Source organism: Phoca vitulina, unplaced genomic scaffold (genome assembly GCF_004348235.1).
Source record: "Phoca vitulina isolate PV1807 unplaced genomic scaffold, GSC_HSeal_1.0 scaffold28, whole genome shotgun sequence".
Lineage (NCBI taxonomy): Eukaryota > Metazoa > Chordata > Mammalia > Carnivora > Phocidae > Phoca > Phoca vitulina.
The window spans coordinates 16,095,269-16,118,417 of record NW_022589731.1 but is presented as its reverse complement, the minus strand read 5'-3'; the positions used below and the strand labels follow the sequence as shown (position 1 = coordinate 16,118,417).

At 39.9% G+C, this 23,149-nt stretch overlaps 1 protein-coding gene across 1 annotated transcript in view; it reads right to left on the bottom strand.

Annotated features, from left to right (window-relative positions):
* INPP5F (inositol polyphosphate-5-phosphatase F) overlaps positions 1–23,149 on the bottom strand; it is an 82,954-nt gene that overhangs the window by 45,140 nt on the left and 14,665 nt on the right. Inside the window, exon 2 of the mRNA XM_032423060.1 lies at positions 17,211–17,291. Coding sequence (XP_032278951.1) covers positions 17,211–17,291 — 81 coding nt within the window. The remainder of the gene's footprint in view (positions 1–17,210; positions 17,292–23,149) is intronic.

Below are 23,149 nucleotides of genomic sequence, written 5' to 3'. Positions count from 1 at the left end.
GCCCAACAATTATCTTTCCAATCCACATTTTTACTTTTCACAAAAGATTTTTAATTAAATGAGAAATGGTTTATGAAAGACAGCATGCAAATGCAATTTTTCAGTTTATGAAGTTACACCCTTAAGAAATACTACCTAATTAGCACCAAAAATAAAAATAATTGAAAGAGTGTTTCAGTAATTTCTTGTGGAAAACCAACATGATAGATATATAGTCACCATGTAAAAAACATTCTTAAAAGAGATATATAGTATTTCAATTTCCCCCAAATATCAATCAACTCTCATTTTAGGGATTGTGCTTTGAAGATGTGCTTTAGGCATTTCATAAATGCAAGAGTTTGGAAGAGTTTCATAATTCTTTATAAAGTAGGGTGGAAATTTACTCCAAAGTTTCAAGGTTTTTACAGGCCATTTCATTATTCATTATCATTAAACATTAACCAAGGACCTACCATGGGCTAGGGAGTATTTCAGGCATGGATCAAGATCAGTTATCAAGCACCTATCATATAATAAATCGAACACATAATAAAGCACGTAACATGATACTTGTTCTTCAGAAGGGTAGGAGCTAGCAACAAACAATATACTGTTAAATGTCAATACATTTTTTTAAAAGGTTTTTATTTATTTTTTGACAGAGATAGAGAGACAGCAAGAGAGGGAACACCAGCAGGGGGAGTGGGAGAGGGAGAAGCAGGCTTCCCGCTGAACAGGGAGCCCGATGTGGGGCTCGATCCCAAGACCCTGGGATCATGACCTGAGCTGAAGGCAGACGTTTAACAACTGAGTCACCCAGGCGCCCCAAATGTCAATACATTTTGTTGAATGAAACAAAACCCTTACCATAGGTTTCCTAACCTCACAGTAATAATTTCTATTTTACACTGAACAAGTTAGAGTGTTGGCAGCTAACCAGACAAGCCAACACGATGAAGACCTTTTCTTACTTTATGCCTTCTTGCTGGAGTTGACTTTGGATACATTTCATATTAACATTGCAAATTATGGTTTTAATAAATCACAACAATGAAAAATACAATGTGCATAATCAAATGCAATAAATAGCTTTCCAATAAACCATCTAATGGCACAGTACCAAAATATAAAAATATTAACCTTCGAACAGAGGTTAATACATACATAAACTCACTTGGGAAACCAAAAGGCATCATTTTTTTCACAAAACCACTGATACTGCCAATACTGAGATACAACTTACAAATTCAAATGCACTTTAAAATGAAATATGCATATTTTTAGAGTTTAGTTAAGCTACTTCAACAGAAAAAACGTGAAAAACTGAGATGCTTTTTAAAAATACATATATTATAGACTGAAGTTTAATAGATCTGGGAAGTTAGGATGAAGTTAAATCTGAGAAAATATAATGGACATGATCAAACAACAGAAAAAGAATCTGTAAATAGCAGCGTTCCCTTTTCAAGGAGGCTTTAATGTTCTGGACTTTGAGGTCAGAATTCAGACTTGAATTTTAGCTCACCACTTATTTATTTTTTTAAAGATCTTATTTATTTGACAGAGAGAGAGAGGGAGTACATGAGTAAGCATGGGGGATGGGGGGGTAGAGGCAGAAGGAGAAGGAGAAGAGAATCCCAAGCAGACTCCACACTGAATGCAGACCCGACACGGGGCTCCATCCCAGGATGGACCAAGAGTCGGACCCTCAACCGACTGAGCCACCCAGGCACCCCTAACTCACCACTTTTTCACCCTGTACTTGGCAGCACAATACTTGACTGACTTCCTGGTTTTCTCATCTGTGGAATGGGATAAAACTGCCTGCTGCAGAGAATAGCTATGAGGATTAAATAATTTTTATAATGCATGTGATTGTTACTAAGAGCGAATGTTTACCGGGTAGCAAAACATTCTATAAAGCTATGGTGAATAAAACAATGGGGTACTGGTACAGGAACGGTTAAATGAATACCAGAGTAGGACAGAGCAGACAGAAACAGACCCATATAATATGGGCACCTAGTACATGATGATAAAGAGTGTATGTCATGAAAGTGTTGGAATACATACTGAAGCATTTGTGGATAAACAGGTTATCTGGAGTCCGCTTTGAAATAATTTAGCAGCTGAGAATGTGGGGACCATGGATAAAAAAAAAAATGTCTTTTTTTTTTATAGTTGACTTCCAACCAGATCTATGAACTGCATTGGTTCTCTTAAGTCTTTTAACTGCTCTCTTAAGTCTTTTAATCTCCTGTCTGTTCTTAGTCTCACACATTGATCAAAAAGAAAACATGAAAAGTAAAGTAAGGGAATAGATATCAACTAGTTATAACCAAAGTAAGTTGGGATGATGAAAATGTTTTGGAATTAGTGCTGATGGTTGTACAACCTTGAGAATATATTGTCCCTTTTTTTAAAAAAAGATTTTATTTATTTATTTGACATTTAGAGACGTAGCTAGAGAGGGAACACAAGCAGGGGGAGTGGGAGAGGGAGAAGCAGGCTTCCCGCTGAGCAGGGAGCCCGATGCGGGGCTCGATCCCAGGACCCTGAGATCGTGACCTGAGCCAAAGGCAGACGCTTAATGACTGAGCCACCCAGGTGCCCCTATATTGTATACTTTTAAAAGGGTGACTTTTTTTTTTTTAATATTTTATTTATTTATTTGTCTGAGAGAGAGGGAGCACAAGCAGGTGGAATGGCAGGCAGAGGGAGAAGCAGGCTCCCCGCTGAGCAGGGAGCCCAATGCAGGGCTCGATCCCAGGACCCTGGGATCATGACCTGAGCTGAAGGCAGATGCTTAACCATCTGAGCCACCCAGGCGTCCCCTAAAAGGGTGACTTTATTATGGCATGTGGATTACATATAAATTTTTTTAAAGCTCCTTCTTAAAAAAAAAAAAAAGCAAAAGAACTTGTTAGGAGTTTTAACCTAGTGAAGCAGAGAATAAGAACTAAAAAATGTATTTTCCGCCAAAGACAAAGGTAAAGCTAGGACAGCCTACTAATTCTTGAAATACATCAACACTACTCCAAACAGCTACCTCTTTTCACTAGTTTTCAAAAAACTAATTGAAATTATCACAATGGAGGGGCACCTGGGTGGCTCAGTTGGTTGAGCATCTGCCTTCAGCTCAGTTTGTGATCCAGGGGTCCTGAGATCAGCCCCGCATAGGGCTCACTGCTGAGCAGGGAGCCTGCTTCTCTCTCTCTCCCTCTGCCACTCCCCCTGCTTGTGCTCTGTCTCTCTGTGTCAAATAAATAAAATCTTTAAAAAAATGATCATAATGGAAAGAAAATGAAGATTTTGAATTAGACACAGAGCTATCTCCAGGCAAAATCACTGACTCTAGAAAACAAAGCAAAACAAATTAAAAAACCTCATGGAAAACAATAGCAATGTCTAGTCTATAATTATTTTGCTTTAAGTGAAACAGCACATAACAACCCTAGAAGCCTGGAAAGTCTGGCGAGAATGAGCATGTTAGTAACAGGGTTAAATGACCCAAATGTATGTTTTATAATTTGAGTGTTAAGACAAGAAAAATGCAGAATTATCTGGGCACTAGTGTTTGGCAGTCCCAGGATACATCAGGCATAATTCTGTAATTAAATTTTTAAAAGCACCAAGGCAGGCTATTGTATTAATTTATATCACCCACCAGGGGAAAAAAAACAAAAAACAAAAAACTTGGCTCAATTAAAGCTGCCACACTTGAGATGCGGATGTGTGGTGGAACCAAGAGTCAAAGGTAACTTAGGCTAGCAAGGTCCTTTGGCATAAAGATATTCTTTCACCCTGTTAAACACATTACAGTGGGAGAAAAAATCAGTTTTGTAACCCTGGCTCCTCCAGGAAGAGACAGACAAGGAATTCTGACTTCCCAGTGAGATAAGAAAACTGATTAGGAATGCGTTATCTTGAAAAGCATGACCAGTAGGGCAAGCTAAAACAATAGTCCTGGAAAAGATTCAATTGCTTCCTCTATACAAGAACTGACTCACTTAAAAGGGGATAAACGATTGTGGAATAAAGATTTTCATAAAAAATTTTTTTCATCCAATTTCAGAAAAAAGTGTTTTTAGAGAGACACTCATGACCTCACCTCTAGGAAATATTCCATCTACATGTTTCTCAACATGGCTATCCATCCTACTGACATAAAGAAAAGATAAGCATTTGATCCAACGGTGAGTTTCCAGCAATCCTTTTTATTTTTATTAATGTTAATTTTATAGGGAATATATGAATACATTCTATTTGCTTAAAAATGTAAATGCTAATGGATAAAACTAAAGTTCCCTTTGACCATTAGTCCCCATTCCATGGTTTTTTTTTTGTTTTTTTTTTAAAGATTTTATTTATTTATTTGACAGAGAGAGACAGCCAAAGAAGGAACACAAGCAGGGGGAGTGGGAGAGGGAGAAGCAGGCTTCCCATGAGCAGGGAGCCTGATGTGGGGCTCGATCCCAGGACCCTGGGATCATGGCCTGAGCCGAAGGCAGACGCTTAACGACTGAGCCACCCAGGTGCCCCGCCATGGATATTCTTTAAATCAAATCCAAACTCCACTTTGTGAGAGCAACTGGTTACCATTTTTGGCATTAGTCCTTTTAATCTTACTTGAAAGCTTAAAAAGGACTTTAAAAAAAATGTAACTTTATTTTTCATATGAAACATTCAAATGTACATTGATTTACCGAGAACTGTTCTTTGAGGATGAGCCACTGATGGGTATTTGATGTTGCTGTTTATTCTTTTTCTTTTTAACGCAACATAGCTTTATTTAGTATTTCCAGAGTATTTAATTCAGCTTCCTTTTGCACTTAGAGTTGATGTGCTTATTTACTATTTAATTAAATTATGTGATTACAATAATGAGTTAAAGAGATATAAACAGGTTTGGGAACAAACACAATCCATGATCCACCAGGAAAGAGGGGGCTTCCTACCCCGTCCCCCACCAGCCACCAGCTTTCAGCCTTCAGAGCATCCAATGTATCCACGAACAGGCTTTGCAGAGAGGCAGTGGGGCGTGTTGGTTAATTTGGTAAATAGGTTGAGATTCAATGAAAAGAGCTCCTGAAACCCTCCTATACACTGTTGGTAGGAACGTAAGCTGGTGCAGCCACTCTGGAAAACAGTATGGAGGTTCCTCAAAAAGTTGAAAATAGAGCTACCCTACGACCCAGCAATTGCACTACTGGGTATTTACCCCAAAGATACAAATGTAGTGATCCGAAGGGACACGTACACCTCAATGCTTATAGCAGCAATGTCCACAATAGCCAAACTATGGAAAGAGCCTCGATGTCCATCAACAGATGAATGGATAAAGAAGATGTGGTGTATATATACACACACACACACACACACACACACGCACATACATAATGGAATATTATGCAGCCATCAAAGAAACGAAATCTTGCCATTTGCAACAACGTGGATGGAACTAGAGGGTATTATGCTAAGCGAAATAAGTCAATCAGAGAAAGACAATTATCATATGATCTCACTGATATGAGGAATTTGAGAAACAAGACAGAGGATCATAGGGAAAGGGAGCAAAAAATGAAAAAAGACGAAACCAAAGAGGGAGACAAACCATAAGAGACTCCTAATCTCAGGAAACAAACTGAGGGTTGCTGGGGGGTGGGAGGGATGGGGTGGCTGGGTAATGGACATTGGGGAAGGTATGTGCTATGGTGAGCACTGTGAATTGTGTAAGACTGGTGAATCACAGACCTGTACCCCTGAAACAAATAATACATTATATGCTAATTTAAAAAAAAAAGAAAGAAGAGCTCCTGAAAGACATACATATTCATATGTGCCAGACAATTGAAGTGAATGAAATATTTGTCCGAAAAAGATTTTGCTTTTCTTCTTTTCTTCTGGTTTACATTTTCAAAAGACTGGCTCTGATTTGAACTGATTCAGTAGGATTTTTTGTTAAGACTTTATTTTTTTGAGAGAGAGAGAGGGAAAAAAAGCATTCTGTGGTATACAACCATAACTTATTTTGTAGGTTCTGTTTTCACTGCTCTTTTGGACACTCCACTTTCTCCGTATCCGGCTCCCTGCTCCCCTAATAGTCTCTTCTCCCTCTCTCTTTGCCCCTCCCCATTCATGCTCTCTCAAATAAATAAAATCTTAAAAAAAAAAAATACGTGTTTCTCTGTCATTTCAAATAGACAGTCCTGAACCAATGAGTCAAATGACTCATTGCTCTTTTCTATTTTGAAGTTATGTTTAGGTTCATACAAATTTAAAATTGTTACGCCTTTTGGGCGACCTAAGCCTTTTGTAATTATTAAAATGTATATCCCTCTATGTTTCTTGCCTTAATTCTGCTTTGATATTAGTATAGCTACATCAGTTTTCAGCAGGTTAGTGCTTGCAAGATTTATTTTTTCTATCCTTTTACTTTCAAACATTCTTTATACATAGACCTAAGGTGTTTGAGAGCAGCTTGTAGATGGATTTGACTGTTCTTCCAGTATGAAAAGCTCTGTGCTTTAGTGGAGTTTTAAATCCATTCATATGTAATTATTGGTATATTTAGAAATCAATCTACTATCTTATTATTTGTCCTACCTGTTCTATATACCTTAATTGCCTTTTGGGGGATTTTTAAAATTATTATTCTATGTCCTCCTTTATTCACATTTTATAATCTTTTATTTTTCTGTTAGTGGTTATATCAAGGGGATGATTACAAGAGCCCTGACTTACAAAAGCCTATGTTTTTTTGTTTGTTTGTTTTTACCAGTTTCAGGTCAGTGAAAGGACCTTAGAACAGCAACCCCTGTCAACTCCCTATCGTTTCTATTGTTGTGTATTTAAATTTATATTAATTTTAACTCCATATAAAGCCAAATTCCTTTAAATTTACCAACTTACTTACACTTTCTGTGGATCTCCATCCCTTCCCACATCTCTATGCTCCAATGGAGTGTCATTTATCTTGTGCCTGAAGAACTCTCTTTAGTGTTTCTTTTTAGTGCAGATACTACCGGTAACAAATTCTCTCAGTTTCAGTTGTCTCAAAATGTCTTTATTTTCCTTAAAATTTAAAGTTACAAAATGCCAGACAGGCACTTCGACGATATCGTTCTGCTTCCATTGTTTCTATCAAGGATCACTACATGCTTCTGACTTTAATGTGCACTTTTTGTCTGTTTTCAGGGTGTTCTCTTTGTCTTCAGTTTTCATCAGTTTCATTATGAGGCACAGAAGTGTAGTTTTCTTTATACTTTTCCCCTGGTGGTTCAAAGTACTTCTTAAAGCTGTGACTTGTATTTATAATTGGTTTTGGAAAATTCTTGACTATTATCTCTTCAAATATTGCTTGTCTTTTGCTGTCAGAAACAGACTAGTTTCTCTTGATCTCATTTTTTTGAATATATGAAGTCTCTTTAAATGTTCCATAATATTATATTATATTAACATGCTATACATTATAAGAGAAACTAATAATTGGGAAATCTTTTTTTTTAAGATTTTTATTTATTTATTGAGAGAGAGAGAGAATGATAGAGAGAGAGCATGAGAGGGAGGAGGGTCAGAGGGAGAAGCAGACTCCCTGCTGAGCAGGGAGCCCGATGCGAGACTCCAGGATCATGACCTGAGCCAAAGGCAATCGCTTAACCAACTGAGCCACCCAGGCGCCCCTAATTGGGAAATCTTAATGGTTTATCTCAGGATAAATTATGTAGGATCCTGTTTTGTTTTGTTTTAAACACAAATCTTTGGTAGGAATTTAAATTCAGTCTGATGTGTGCATAAAACCTGGTTCATTGATACCCACTGCATAAGCTATTAATTGGCGAGTTAGTACTTTTATATGAATATGTGCATGAAAGATATGAATTTATAGTATATTTAATACAATGTTTTGTTTTATATTTAAAGCCATTTCTGGGGCTCCTGGCTGGCTCAGTAGGTAGAGCATGCGACTCTTGATCTCAGGGTTGTGAGTTCAAGCCCCACATTGAGCATAAAGCTCAGTAAATAAAGCCATTTCTAATTTTTAAACTATATTCGCAGGGCACCTGGGTGGCTCAGTTGGTTAAGCGACTGCCTTCGGCTCAGGTCATGATCCTGGAGTCCCTGGATCGAGTCCCGCATCGGGCTCCCTGCTCAGCGAGGAGCCTGCTTCTCCCTCTAACCCTCCCCCCTCTCATGTACTCTCTCTCTCAAATAAATAAATAAATCTTTAAAAAATAATAAAAATAAAAATAAACTATATTAGCAAAAATGCTTTTGTCCCCCCTAAGAGAAACAGAGCACTATACATCCCTGAATATATTTCAGGGAGCCTCGTGCATCAGGTAAGTGGAGTTACAAGTAATGCTATCACTACACCAGCACCATTTTTTCCAGGCAGGTACCTGGTAGCTAAAAAGCACATCATATCGGGCTTCTAACTTTCTTACCAACTAAAAGCCAATTATTAATTTGTTAATCTTTCATACATAGCAGTTACTCAATATTTCTTGACTGGTTTGCTCTGTTGCCTACTAAAAGTTCCCCAAGTCTGGGTTTACAGAAAATTGACAGTGACTCACAAGGAGAGCATCCAGGGCAAGAGGCTCTTTATAGGCACCATTTCAAAAATACCGAATGGTGGAATCAGAAGCATATTCAGGTCAGCTTACAATGCTTAGGATGAATTTAAATCCCTCATAATGACCTTCCATAAAATGAAATAATCTCTTACACTCTATAAAAATATAAAGTCTTTTGTGTCTGTAATAGTTTTAGAAAACTAGAAAAGTCAAACTTAAAGTATCATTGGGCAAAATGAATGTGTATATAAAAGTACATTTTTTATATAACTATAGCTTATCCTCCTTAAAGTGCTAAGATGTTTTCTTATGTTTATTGAAAACTTTAATGTATTACATATTTTCCTACTAAGTATAGTAGGAAATATATATATATACATATATATAAATATACCTACTATAAATATAAATATACCTACTAAGTATAATTACAGATAAGTTTACGAAGTATAATTGGAAACTTTTTTAGATTTAGATTTATTTATTTGAGAGCAAGAATGGGGGTGGGGAGGGGCAGAGGGAGAGGGAGAGAGAGAATCTCAAGCAGACTCTGCTCTGAGCACAGAGCCCAACACAGAGCTCAATCTCATGACCATAAGATCATGACCTGAGCTGAAACAGAGTTGGACACTCAACCGACTAAGCCACCCAGGCTCCCCATAATTGGGATTTTTATTCATGATGCAGGTCTACCATCATGAAGATAAATTACTGTTGGAGAGATGACACAAGCATGCTTCAAGGTTGGAGACTACCTAAAAGAGGGGACCCCAAGCCCACAGGTGGTAACCAACTTGAGAACCAAGTCAATTCCATCAGTAATCATTTTCTGCTCTAGATGGCTAATACTGGCCCACGTCTAAGTAAATGAGAACTTACGAGATTTACCAAGATTTCTTTTCTTCAACAATTAGACCTCATAATAATTTGATTATAATTACTTCAGAATGTTCAATAAGATAAAAAGTTCAAAAAGAATATAAGGGAGGAAATATAAACAGCAGCTTTGTAGATGGTCCATACAGAGTGTCACTCTTACCATAACAATCCCTTTCTTTTTCCAAAGCTAAAAACTTTTAGTATCACCACCATAGGAATCACAGAGGAGAACAACTGGAGTTTAAGAACACGTGGGTCTGTAACTGGAAACTGGAATGGTAGTGGAATAGCTAAGAGGCACACTGGCCCGTCTCTAAAGAATCTCTCTGCCTGAAAGTATGAATATCTGCCAATGAGAGATGTGTTCAGCAACAAGAAGCTTCCTTGTCTGACGACCCTTGGGTAAGCTCAGAGCTATGGGTCACACTCGTGGGTCTGGTTCAAGCATTGCCCCCACCAGGGAGTTGGAACCATCTGCACCATGGAGGCTGGAGCTCAGATTGGGGACAAGGGAGGTGATGGAAAATTCTGAAGTGTACAGTAATGAAGAGGCTGTGTACAGTAATGAAGAGGCTGATGGGAGCCAAGAGCAGAGGTGAGGGCCACTCAGCACCTACGTACCTGGGAGAGAATAAAAGGAAGAGGAAGGAAGCAGAAAAGAGCAAGAAGATGCCTGCTTCCCAGACCCAAAGCCATTCCTAGAATAGGTGCCCTAAACTACAAGTAAAGAATCTTTTAAGGATTAGCCAGGAACCTAGTCACCAATGAAAATTTTACCTCCAAAATAAATAATTCTGAGATCCTCATGAATAACAAAATGAATATAAAATGACTGGATTTTAATTACATTTTATTTATTTTTTAAAGATTTTATTTATTTGACAGAGAGAGAGAGACAGTGAGAGAGGAAACACAAGCAGGGGGAGTGGGAGAGGGAGAAGCAGACTCCCTGCCGAGCAGGGAGCTCAATGCGGGGCTCGATCCCAGAACCCCAGGATCATGACCTGAGCCGAAGGCAGACGCTTAACTGCCTGAGCCACCCAGGCGCCCCTTGAATTACATTTTAAATCATTCCTATTTTGGTAGAAATGTAACGTCAGAAATAATACTGCCTTTGAATACTTCCCTCAAAGCGACTTTAGTACATGAAAAAAATCACCAGAAGTTACCTAAAGAGAGAGGTATTTAACTTTTTAACTAAGATAAAATCAGAAGTAATGACAACAGGGTACATCAAAAGCTACCTTCTGACTTAAATGTTTTTCATGGCTTCATTGAGATATAATTTACAGACCATAAAATTCACCCATTGTAAGTATACAACTCAATGGTTTTAATACATGTATGGAGTTGTACAACCATTATCCTAATCCTTACATGTTTGTAATAGTGTGAGTTGTCGGCAGACAATAAAACAATCTACTTCTCTCACAATGCAACCATACGCAGACAATTATACTCGTATTTAAACATAAGAAGCCCCGCCAGCTTCTCTCCTCTTCCCTCCACTGCCCTCAACAACTGGGGTTTTCTAGTGGCTTTTCAGGAAAGTACTGAAGCAAGGCTAGTGACACTCCACTCATTCATCACTGAAGTATATAAAATATTTCATGTCATTACTGTCCTAGCAGAGTCTCCCCAGCAGATGAAAATGGCACTTTTTAAACCACATGCATAATACATTTTACCATGTTAATGATTGCGACATCTTCCAGAGTGGAGAAACAGCAGATGGTGAGCACTATTTTAATGAATGAGAGCTACTTGAGTGAACGGTGTCTCTGGCTGTTCAACACTAGGAGTAGTAACTCAATTACTAAACCAAGAGCCTCTATTGCCAAATTAATCACGATTCCTGACAGTTTTCACACTATTTCTGAAAATATCATGGAATATATAACTTTTGCTTTTTATATTCTGATACTTCTTACCCTAACTGAGCTTATCTTCTTCTCAATCTTTAAAATAGATCTGAAAGAGTTTTTGTGACCCATTTAAAGTCTGCAGCCTAATGCAACCTTCTCATGGATGTTGGAGTGAAAATAACGGCAATCTCCCCAACATCACACAGAAAACAGAGGAAGCATCAATCACGTGGGCCTTTTGCACAGCTGCTGACTCTGCCAAGAACCATCTCTCCTCTCACTCCCCGCCCTTATCCTGGCCTTGTCCAGATTATCTCACTCATTTTTCAGGCCTGGACTCAGACATCATGTCCTCAGGGATGCTGTCCATCCAGGACCCCCACTCCACCAGTCAGGCCCCTCCATCATGTCCTTACAACATCCCACACTCTTCTTCAGAAGCTTAAGCTTAATGATCAGACAGTGTGATTGGGTAATTAATGTCTTCCTCTTGGATCCAATCCTACACTCCTGGAAGCTTCATGTTTTGTTCACCCCACAGTCCCCATCACTGAGTGCAGACCTTGACATGCAGTAGGCATTCCATAATTATTTGTTAAACTCATAAGTATTTGCTGATAATTATGAATAGCCCTGCTGCAGGCCAGCAGGGGGGGACACAGCCCCTGTCTCCCTGGAGCTCATCCTTAGGGGATGGGGGAGGAGGGGACCAAGAGAAAAAAGGAAAAAAAAATTAATGTGTAATTACAGTTGTGATAAGAATTTGACTACCATTCTTAAGTCCTCCTAGACCCTACAGTGGATAAAAAATGTTGAGATTTCATATAGCTTTTCTTTCATCTATTTAGCACATGACACGTTCCTTCTATTTTCTGTTCTTCATATTGATAAATCCCATTGATCAAATCAAAGTCAGACACATTCAAGTTGCGGGAGACAGACTACATTACACCCTAGCTGAAAGTCCACCTGCCCGCAAAAGAGGCCTTCCAAATCCAAGGAAGCCTAACGGTTCTAAAAGGTACTTCCTAGACGCAGGGTTAACAGAAATTTTCTGGCACAGCCTGCTGAAAGGAAGGGCAATTATCAGCCAAGGATACAACTAAATAATACTTTAAAATCCTTGCACCACACATTTTTTTAAAAGGGGCACATGGATTATGGAATATAACTTTCACTGATGCTAATATTTAACCACTAAAAACATTACTTTTTATAGATCCCCACCATGTAGTCCTTTAATGACATGTTAATATCATTAGTTTCAGCAAATATTAACATTATTGGAAAAAACAATCTAAGTTTAAAATTTATTCAAAATAGGGCGCCTGGGTGGCTCAGTCGTTAAGCGTCTGCCTTCGGCTCAGGTCATGATCCCAGGGTCCTGGGATCGAGTCCCACATCGGGCTCCCTGCTCAGTGGGAAGCCTGCTTCTCCCTCTCCCACTCCCCCTGCTTGTGTTCCTGCTCTCGTTGTCTCTCTCTCTGTCAAATAAATAAATAAAATCTTTAAAAAAAAAAAAAAAAAAATTTATTCAAAATAATATAGCCAGGACTTAAGTGGTTCTCTAGTAGAGTATCTGACACCTCTAAATGACCTTTAATACTAAGGGAAAAAATTAATAGCCAGCATCTATTGAATGCTTACTATTACCAGGAACCATGCTAAGCACTTAAGGGAGTTTTATTGTATCTCACAACGATCGTATCAAGGAGGTGTTAGCTTTGTCTACAGTGGGCGACTGGCAGCTTAGATGAAGTAACCTGACCCAAGGCTACTGTGTGATCTTCCAGGTTAGTCCAACTCTGGAATGGGTGCCTAGTCAATAATATCTGGAGAATGGCCTATCTCACTGTGAAATAAAGGGAAAGAAGTAACAGTGGCAATTCTCTTTGCTATGCATTTGTAATAAACATTCCAGTAGACATTAAGTTCCTATTATGGGCTGAACTATGTCCCCCCAAAATTCATATGCTGGAGTCCTAACCTTCAGTACCTCATAATGTGACCCTATTTTAGAGGTAGGGTCTTAAAGAGGTAATAAAGTTAAAATGAGGTTATTAGGATGGGTTCTCATCCAATGTGGCTGGTGTCCTTAGAAGAGGAAATTTGGACGCAGATGCACACAGAGAAAGGACAGTGTGACCACAGTCAAGACGATAGGAAGACACAGGGAGAAGACAACCATCTACAAGCCAAGGATAAAGAAGAAACCACTTGCCAACACCTTGATCTTGGACTTCTAGCCTCTAGAAGTTTCTGTTAAGTCCCCCAGTCTATGGGACTTTGCTATGGCAGCCCTTACAAGCTAATCCAATTCCTAAGTCACGCCTGCTTACATTCCACAGAGCTCAGAGTTCAGTGACAGTCAGGAACAGTGGCATGGCTCACCCACGCCGCTGTTAGACTGTCAATGACATCTGTTCAAATAAACTTATGTTCCCATCTCACTAGGCAAGAACAAAAATTCGTGCACTGAAATGTGGAGAATAAGTAGGAGGGAAACAGGAGTGAGAAAGAGTTTAAGTACAGACATGTTATCCCCCCATCCTCTACCCCCAGAAGGTAAGATGCTCCCAGGGGAGAATGCACCTGAAGTGATCCTGTTAGTTCTAGTCCATCCTGGGAGCAAATCTCCCACCAGCCAGGCCAATGGTGTGGCCAGAGCAGGAGCTTTAGCGGGGCTCTGGGAGCGGAAGGGATGAGGCATCCCAGGGCAGAGAATGCAGGGAGCGAAGGGAGAAGGGGAAGATGGTTGCAGAAGGGTGGGGAGCTGGGGGGTGACGTGGGGGCGGAGTGACACACTGGGGTGTGGCTGCAGTTCTCTCTGGTGGGTGGTGGGTGAGGGAAGGAAGAGCAGCAGGGGGCCCAGAAAAGATGTTCCTTTGCTTCCTCCCCACTCCTCTTAAGAGCCAAATCTTAGAAGTGATGTGACAAGAGGAAAAAAAAAAAAAAGTACAGAGATTACTTTCCCTGCCTTTCTTTCCTTATATTTTCTTTCTTCACCTCTCCCTTTTCCAAAATGGCCTGCAGACAGGAACCCCCACTGCTCATCAACCACTTGCTCGGAATCCAAAGGCAAAGCAATCAAACTTTGTTTTGTGTATGCTGATAAGTTTGCATTTGCAACCAAAAGAGCCTTGATAAAATAGTGGTAATTTATTAAGGACCTTCGGTCTCATTTAGACTCACAATACTGTAGGGGAAAAAAATGAGGGCAGTTATTTTTACTCTTGTTTTACAGCTTACAAAGTAGAGGCTCATGGGCATTGTGGCCCCAGTGAATCAGCCTCCTGGGATGCAAGCCTTTGTGAAGCCCCCTCTGATGTTCACTGTGGGCTTGGGTATGTGACTTCCTTTGGCCAATGGAGTATTAGCAAGCTCAGTGACACAAGCAGAGGCTTGATAAAACTTTGTACACCGGGACTGGTCTTCTTGGTACCCAGCCCCCACCTTGAAAAAATGTCCAGGTGTCCAGGATAGAAAGAGGACCCAAGGGGAGGCCTTGTGAGATGAGTTACATGGACAGAGACGCTCCAGGCAAAGTCCCAGCTGAATCCTGCCACACAAGTGACCTCAGACAACAGAAGAAAAAGGGCAAAAGAGCCTCTAGGTCAGTCCATAGAGTCGTGTGATATTATATGTTGTTGTTTTAAGGCGCAATAGATAAATTAAAGCCATGTTAAGTATCCCCCTCTATATCTTGAAGCTAATAAATAAAGTTTGGATTCAGATCTCCTTACTGATTTCAGTGATTTATTCATTGCTCCAGCATGTGACTGAAACTGAAGAAAAATAACTCAAGTTTCATAAGCTTCATTTAAACAATAGAAAATGAGTTTTAGCTCAGAACACTCAGCTATGAAATTATCCTGTCAGCATATAAATGAATTAAAAATATATTTATGTAAATGTGGACAGGTAGGAGAGTGTTACTAAAATACTTAGCATGGTTATACAATGTCTAAATGCTTTTCTCCTCATACCAAAAGAATTACAAAACTACCAAAAACAGAATATATAACAATGTTTATAGCGGTATTATTTCTAATAGCAAAAATAAACCCCCAAACAATTACACACTGACAGAAGAAAGGACAAATTATGATATATTCATACAAAAGTGAAAATAAAGAACTAAAAGCTTCATACATCAACATTGGTAAATCTCAAAAATATCAAGTTGAATCGAGCGGAAAAAAAGAAGTAGAAGAACACAAACAGCTTAATACCGTTTATGTAAAGTCCCCCAAATACAAACCTTAGCATCATATTACTTAGGAATACATATGTAATAAAAGCACTAATGAAAATCAAGGGAATAAAACGCAAAATTAAAAATAGCAGCTGCTCTTGAAGGGAAGAAAGCAGGACACACGTGGAGGAAGGCACAGTGAGGGATCCAAAGACATCGGTTATGTCTCATCTCTTAGTTTGGGTGGCAGATGGATGTGTGTTTTACAACAACCTATACTGTGTATCTGTGGTAAATAGCTTTTTGTATCTATGAAATATTTCATGAAATCAACCCAGTTCTCAAATACACAACAATTTTAAAGATGTTATTTTTAGGGCGCCTGGGTGGCTCAGTAGGTTAAGTATCTGCCTTTGGCTCAGGGCATGTTCTCGGGGTCCTGGGATCGAGCCCCATGTTGGGGCTCCATGCTCAGTGGGGAGTCTGCTTGAGATTCTCTCTCTCTCTCCCTCTCTCCCTGCTCCTCCCCCTCCACTCGTGCTTGCTCTTTCTCTCTCTCAAATAAATAAAACCTCTCTCTTTTTTTTAAAGATTTTATTTATTTGACAGAGAGAGACACAGTGAGAGGGAACATAAGCAGGGGGAGTGGGAGAGGGAGAAGCAGGCTTCCCGCAGAGCAGGGAGCCCGATGCGGGGCTCAATCCCAGGACCCCGGGATCATGACCTGAGCCGAAGGCAGACACCCAACAACTGAGCCACCAGGCGCCCCTAAATAAATAAAATCTTTAAAAAAAATTTTTTTATTTCTAAGTAATCTCTACACGCCACGTCAGGCTTGAACCCACAACCCTGAGATCAAGAGTCCCATGCTCTCCCCACTGAGCCAGCCTGGCGCCCCACAATGATTTCGTTTTAGAAGAGTCAGAAAGGGCACACTACAGAGGCAGCCAGACTCCCCACTACACGGTAATAACGGTAAAGCTACCTATAGTTCATAACTCATTAGAACTGATGCCAAAGGAGAAACAGATATTTAAATACAGTGCTTAAAATATTTCAGTTAGTACTTTTCAGGACTTTCTGGAACCCGCCTATATAACGTCTCTTTTCTCATCATCAAAATTCCTTCTGAACCCCAGACACAAGTGTCTGTCTTCTAAGCAAGGGCCTGGTGAATAACCTAGACCTTTCATCCATTTGCCTGCCCTGGTGAGGGCACCTGGAAAGGGCCACACTGCATGCTAAGAGAACCTTACTCTTCCCTGGCCAGAGTTGATTGTATCCAGAATGGACAGCCGACCCAAAGTTGGCCAGTCATGGTCTGCCATCTGCCTACCTCACCAGCCTTCTTCCTACCACCTTCTCCCTCGAAATCAGTGCAGTTGGTGTCTCTATCTGCCAGAGCACATACCATAATTATCAAATAATCATACAATTATTTCAGTGATTACTTACTGATATCTGTCTTCCTAAACTGTAAGCTCCACAAGGGTGAGAGCAGGTCAGTTTTCTCTCACTATTGTGTTCTACCAACTAGAATAATTCCTGACACATAGTAGGTATGCGATACTTAATACCTACTTTGGGCAGACCTAAAATTAGGGCAAAGGAATCAAAGCCATAACAGAATCCACATTCATCCTCAAAGAAGAAAATGCCATAGAATGCCGCATTAAATTTGACAAACTGAAGAACTTTATAGAAACATACCTGAATGAAGTTGAATTTTCCCAATAACACCTTCTACCAATCCCAAACAAATGGGATTCCAGGCAAGGAGTAGATCAGTAGCTAAAAGAAAACAAGAAGCAACCATGAGAAAATATTAATCAGAAAATTTATTAAGACAATATCTTCAGCAGTCTATTTTAAACGATCAACATCCCCAAAGGGCAGTTATGAACAGCCAGAACTGAATACATTACTATAAAGCAATTTGTGGAAAAGTATTAAATCCAAGGCCTGAATAAGGTCTCGGCTACAAGGACAGTTTTGGGGCGAGAACTGACAAGCCGAGCCTCTCCTCGGATGGGAGGCAGTACTTGGGCGCCCTGCAGTGGAGGAAAGAGGCTGGTACACTGCAAGAGGGCAAATCAGAGAAGTCCTCCACGGTCCCAGCCAGTCCCAGATTCAAAGACAGGGCCTGAGGAACAGCCAGAAAGAGGTCTACTTACTGGATCACACCGTGGAAAATACCCTTTCCCAAAAACGCTTACACCAAGCAAAGAAATCCAGAAAGCTGGTGCTCTTTTATGGGACTAAGAGCCACGGCTATTTCTTGCGGGCCTAGTCTGTGCCAGGCATCCCAATGAGGGTTCCTCAGAACAGAACAGAATGCTCTGGGTGACTTCTTGCAATTTTCCCCAAGAACGGCACATAACTGATACTATTCTAGCCGACCAGGCAGGAGGCTAATTCATTACACTCAGTGGATGTGCGAGGACTTCAGGACTTAATTCTCCTGCAAAACCCAGGGTGCAATAGTCTGTTCTATACATGGAGATAAATGTGACGCTAGTGGTAGCTCAATACCTGGAAAAAATTACCAAGGATGAAAACACTATTTCCCTTAGTAGAAAATTAAAATTACATTTTAATTATTACCATTTAAATTTTATTTTAGGGAAATTTATAATCAATCTGTAACTCATGGGGTAATTACAGACTTAATAATTCATAGTCTCCAAATTCATTTGAGTTTTGACTATTGTATCTTGAATGTCTTTGTTGTTAATGATACATTCAGTGGGAGGCCAATAAAGTTGATTTCTCTTTGGGCAGAACTGCAATTCAAAGCCAGACCTGCATGACTCATGGCCTGTGCTCTTAACCATTGTGCTACAGAATCCATACGTGGAACTAACCAATAAGACAATATTTACATTTTAAGTAATATGCATTCTTATTATAAAAGTCATACTGTATAAAATTGGAAAAAAATATTTTATCACTCCCATCCCACCAGCCAGAAAACTTATTTTGCTATGTTTCAGGTCATATGTCTGTGTGCATTCCACATCACAAGACTGCAAATACAGCAGTGTATACTAATTTTTTTCTTGTAACATTTCTTGAGTATTGTGTCATGTCTTTAAAATACTCTTCAAGGGGCACCTGGGTGGCTCAGTTGGTTAAGCATCTGCTTTCAGCTCAGGTCATGATTCCAGGGTCCTGGGATTGAGCCCTACTTTGGGTTCCCTGCTCACCCTCTTCCTCTGCTACTCCCCCTGCTTGTGCTCTCTCTGTCTCTCTCAATCTGTCAAACAAATAAAATCTTAAAAAAAAAAAAAATTAAAAAAATAAAATACTCTTCAAAATTGTAATTTCATGGCTACATAATTTTCCACTAAAGGAAGCTTCCTTACTCTTGGACATTTAAGTGATTTCCAGTTTTCCCCCATTGTTAAAAAATACTGTGATAGGGGTGCCTGGGTACACAGTCGGTTGGGATGGTGACCTCAGGATCATGAGATCCAGCCCTGAGTAGGGCTCTGCACTCAGCACAGAGTCTGTTTAAGACTCTCTCTCCCAAAGGGGAGCCCTCTTACACTGTTGGTAGGAATGCAAACTGGTGCAGCCACTCTGGAAAACAGTATGGAGGTTCCTCAAAAAGTTAAAAACTGAACTACCCTATGACCCAGCAATTGTACTTCTAGGTATTTATCCAAAGGATACAAAAATAGTGATTCGAAGGGGCACCTGCACCCCAGTGTTTATAGCAGCAATGTCCACAATAGCCAAACTATGGAAAGAGCCCTGATGTCCATCAACAGATGGATAAAGAAGATGTGGTGTGTGTGTATACACACACACACACACACACACACAAATGGAATATTACTCAGCCAACAAAAAGAATGGAATCTTGCCATTTGCAACGATGTGGATGGAATGAGAGGGCATCATGCTAAGCGAAATAAGTCAGAAGAAGACACCATATGATTTCACTCATATGTGGAATTTAAGAAACAAAACAGATGAACATAGGGGAAGGGAAGGAAAAATAAGATAAAAACGGAGAGGGAAACAAACTATAAAGGACTCTTAACTATAGGAAACAAACAGGGTTGCTAGAGGGGAGGTTAGGGGATGGGGTAACTGGCTGATGGGCATTAAGGAGGGCATTTGATGTAAAGAGCCTGAGTGTTATATGCAACTGATGAATCACTAAATTCTACCCCTGAAACTATGAATCTATTATATGTTAACTAAATTGATTTTAAATTTAAAAATTTTTAAAAAAAGACTCTCTTGGGGCACCTGGGTGGCTCAGTCGTTAAGCGTCTGCCTTCGGCTCAGGTCATGATCTCAGGGTCCTGGGATCGAGCCCCACATCGGGCTCTCTGCTCCGCAGGAAGCCTGCTTCTCCCTCTCCCACTCCCCCTGCTTGTGTTCGCTCTCTCGCTGTGTCTCTCTCTGTCAAATAACTAAGTAAAATCTTAAAAAAAAAAAAAGACTCTCTCTCCCTCTGCCCCTCCCCCCACACACTTGCTCCCGCTAAGATAAATCTTTCAAAAAAAAAGCAGCGATAAATGATGGATATTATGCGAATATTTTATTGCCTCTGTAATTAACAGCTCTAGGACAGATTCCTAGGAATGAAATTAGTAGGTGAAAACATAAGAAAATTTAAAGCTTTCAGATATTACTGAATTGCTTTCCACAGAGTTATACCAACTTAGACTTCTGCCTGAAACATAGGAAAATGCTTGTTTTAAAGTACTCTTGCCACCATTTAGAATTTCTTTTTAAATTTTTCTCATTTGCTGGTATCCATTGCCTAAATGATGTTTATTTTCTTTTCATTGCAGGTAAAATTTAACATTTAATTATAAAATCTGCTTATGTTTTCTTCTTCTAGGATTTTCTCATTCATATCTAACACATCTTGTATATTCCTTATTGATTTGAATCCTTTTATATTAAAATGTCGACTCTGACGTGTCTGCACCTATTTTCAATTTTTGATTCTTGTACCGCTCCTTTTTCCATTATTTTTACACTTAAGAAGTTGTTCTTTACCCAGTATTAAGTATTTATTAATTTTATTTCCTTGTTAACTTTTAAAAGTCTAACTACTCTACTGGAATTCATGTTAGTGTATAGACTAAAAATACCCTGATTTCTCTTCGAACAACGTGCCAGAATCTCTGTGTCAGGCAGGCCAAATCTCAACATCTACAGATACCCCTCTAAGGAAAGAGCTCCAACTACCCATAACCCTGTACCCTGACCTCAGATGAACAGACCACAGTTGTAGGACTCTACCCTTTGGGTACCGAATGAGCTCTAGAAATATGGAAGAGGAATACAACGTTAGAGGTAAAGCAGCCAGGAACAGTTACATTTAAGCAGAAGGAAAGTGGCAAGAAAAATAATGCAGAGGAAAGTGCAAAGTTTGTTCTCAAATTTGTCCCTTCAGTGGAGAAACACTTATCAAGTACCTGCCAGGAACCAGGCGCTGTACCAGGCTACGAAGATATAAAAGTAAAGGAGCAAGCTGTCTAGAACAGAAGACCAGTGGCTGCAGTGGAGATGTGGATTGATAAGATTGGAAAAAGTAAACTGAGGCCAATTGTAGAGAGATGTGAATAAAAAACTAATGAGCGTGTGCTTCCTGGAGACCAGGGCAGGCAGATAATGGCATAAATAAAACAAGACTGCAGCCAGGGATTAGCTGACAACATTGACGGGAGGTAGAGCCTGAAAGAAGGGAAAGGAACAACTACAAGTGTGTTCTAAGAGTCTTAGCCCATAATGACCCGGAGCTACGTAGCCCAGTGGGTGGTGGGAGCAGTAAGTGAAGAATGCATAGGAGGTTAACATGAACCACCACAAAGGAAGCCAGGAAGGACAGGAAGAGAGTAAGTAAAATAAAAAAAATGCCATTGAAATCTCTCTTCTCTCCAGAGTGGGAGAAGGAGAAGAGACAGGGTATACAGCAGCTGAAAGAGAAGGTGGGTGAGAACCTCCTAACTCAATAGTCTTTCCCACCTTTGGCATTTTGGGCCAGGTGAATACACCAGCCATTCAAGAAATTAAAAACTTAAAAAATAAAAACTAGAAAAAAAACTATCACAATGACCAAGTTCTGTGCTCTAATGACTAAAAAAGAATAGTCACAGATAATCTTTGAGGTCCAGAGAGAGCCAGTTAAACTCATTAAGACTGAGTTCCTACTGGTATGATCAAGGAGAAGTAAGAACCAGAGGAGATACTCAAGGAGGAAAACAGAAGATGATGAAGTCAAAAGTAGGGTGTAAAAGTTGCCCTTGGAAAGGGACGACACTACCTTTTTCCAGGTCTGGAAGGTGAAAGGCTAAATATAGCAATGGAGAAGCAGCAAAGGAAAAGATCAGATGGCCTTGACTCAGTAAAAACAGGAGTCAAAGTCCTCTTCCCTTTGCAGGGAGGAAGGACAGAGGGGGACAGAGAGGGGTACCAGAGGCTTGGCGTGGTGAGGGGAATCCAGAAAGTCAATTTTAAAAAGCTCTTTGTGTGCTTGAAACTCAGTGTTTTCAAGAAAAAAGGTGTCAATCCGTTAGTGGGTCATGAAATCAATTTTGTATAACGAGATCAGCATTAACATCAATGAAACAGAATAGAATAGAAAACGGGAAAACTGCACCAGGTAAAGAGAAACATTCCATGAAACTTTCTTGCTTCTGGTACATACATACAGGTATTTGTTCACCAGGACATAATTTAAAAAGTATTCTTTATTATGGATCTCAAACATTTGAACATACTATTTAACTTTGGGGCTCATTATTTCAACTTTGTTGATTATTTTGCTCAACTCCTGTATGTACTTGCTAATATTTTCAACTACTTAACTGAAAAGTTTTTGAGAGAGGGCTTATTTTTTTAAACCTCACACTTTGTGTATATTTTTCCATTTCTCCTTAATTTTTGCTTTAGATTTTGACACTGCATCGTCAGGCACATACACATTCAGGATTCATGTATCTTCCTGGTGAACTACTGTTTACCAGGACGAAATAACTGCCTTTATTTTAAATAGTGCTCTTTGCCCTGAAGTCAAGTTTGTCTAACATTAATACTGTGAAAGGAATACAGTAGGCATTAGAAAAGGATAAATATGGACATTGCTAATCCGAATACATCACTTCTACTCGCCACAGCCTTAGGGACAAAGTCCAAATTCCCTGGAAAGCTCTGCAAGGGGGCTGGTCCTACCCACCCTCCTCCTGCCTCCCCCCACCCCCAGCATCCTGGCCTTCCTGCAACCATCCAGAAGTGTGCGCAGGCTGGGTCTGGAATGCTGCTCCCCACCCACTTCTGCCTGCTTTTCATTCCAGACTCAGAACAAGAGTCACTGGTGTGCCCTGATATATTCCCCACTCCACCCACCCAGTAGAATTCATCAGGCACTCTCTTGCGGCCCTCCTGAACCTTGCTCATATCTCCATCATGGCACCTTATTTTGGTTTCTAATTATTGGCATCTAATTATTGACTTCCCTATCTCCCTGACTGAACAGGAAGCTCATCGAGACCTAGTCTCATTTAGCTTTATGTCCCCAGTACATGGTACACAGCAGGTTCCAAAATGCTGAATGGACAAATGAAGGTATGGCATGGAATTGGAGAGGCAAGTTGAGGTCAGGTAATTTACACTGAATCATA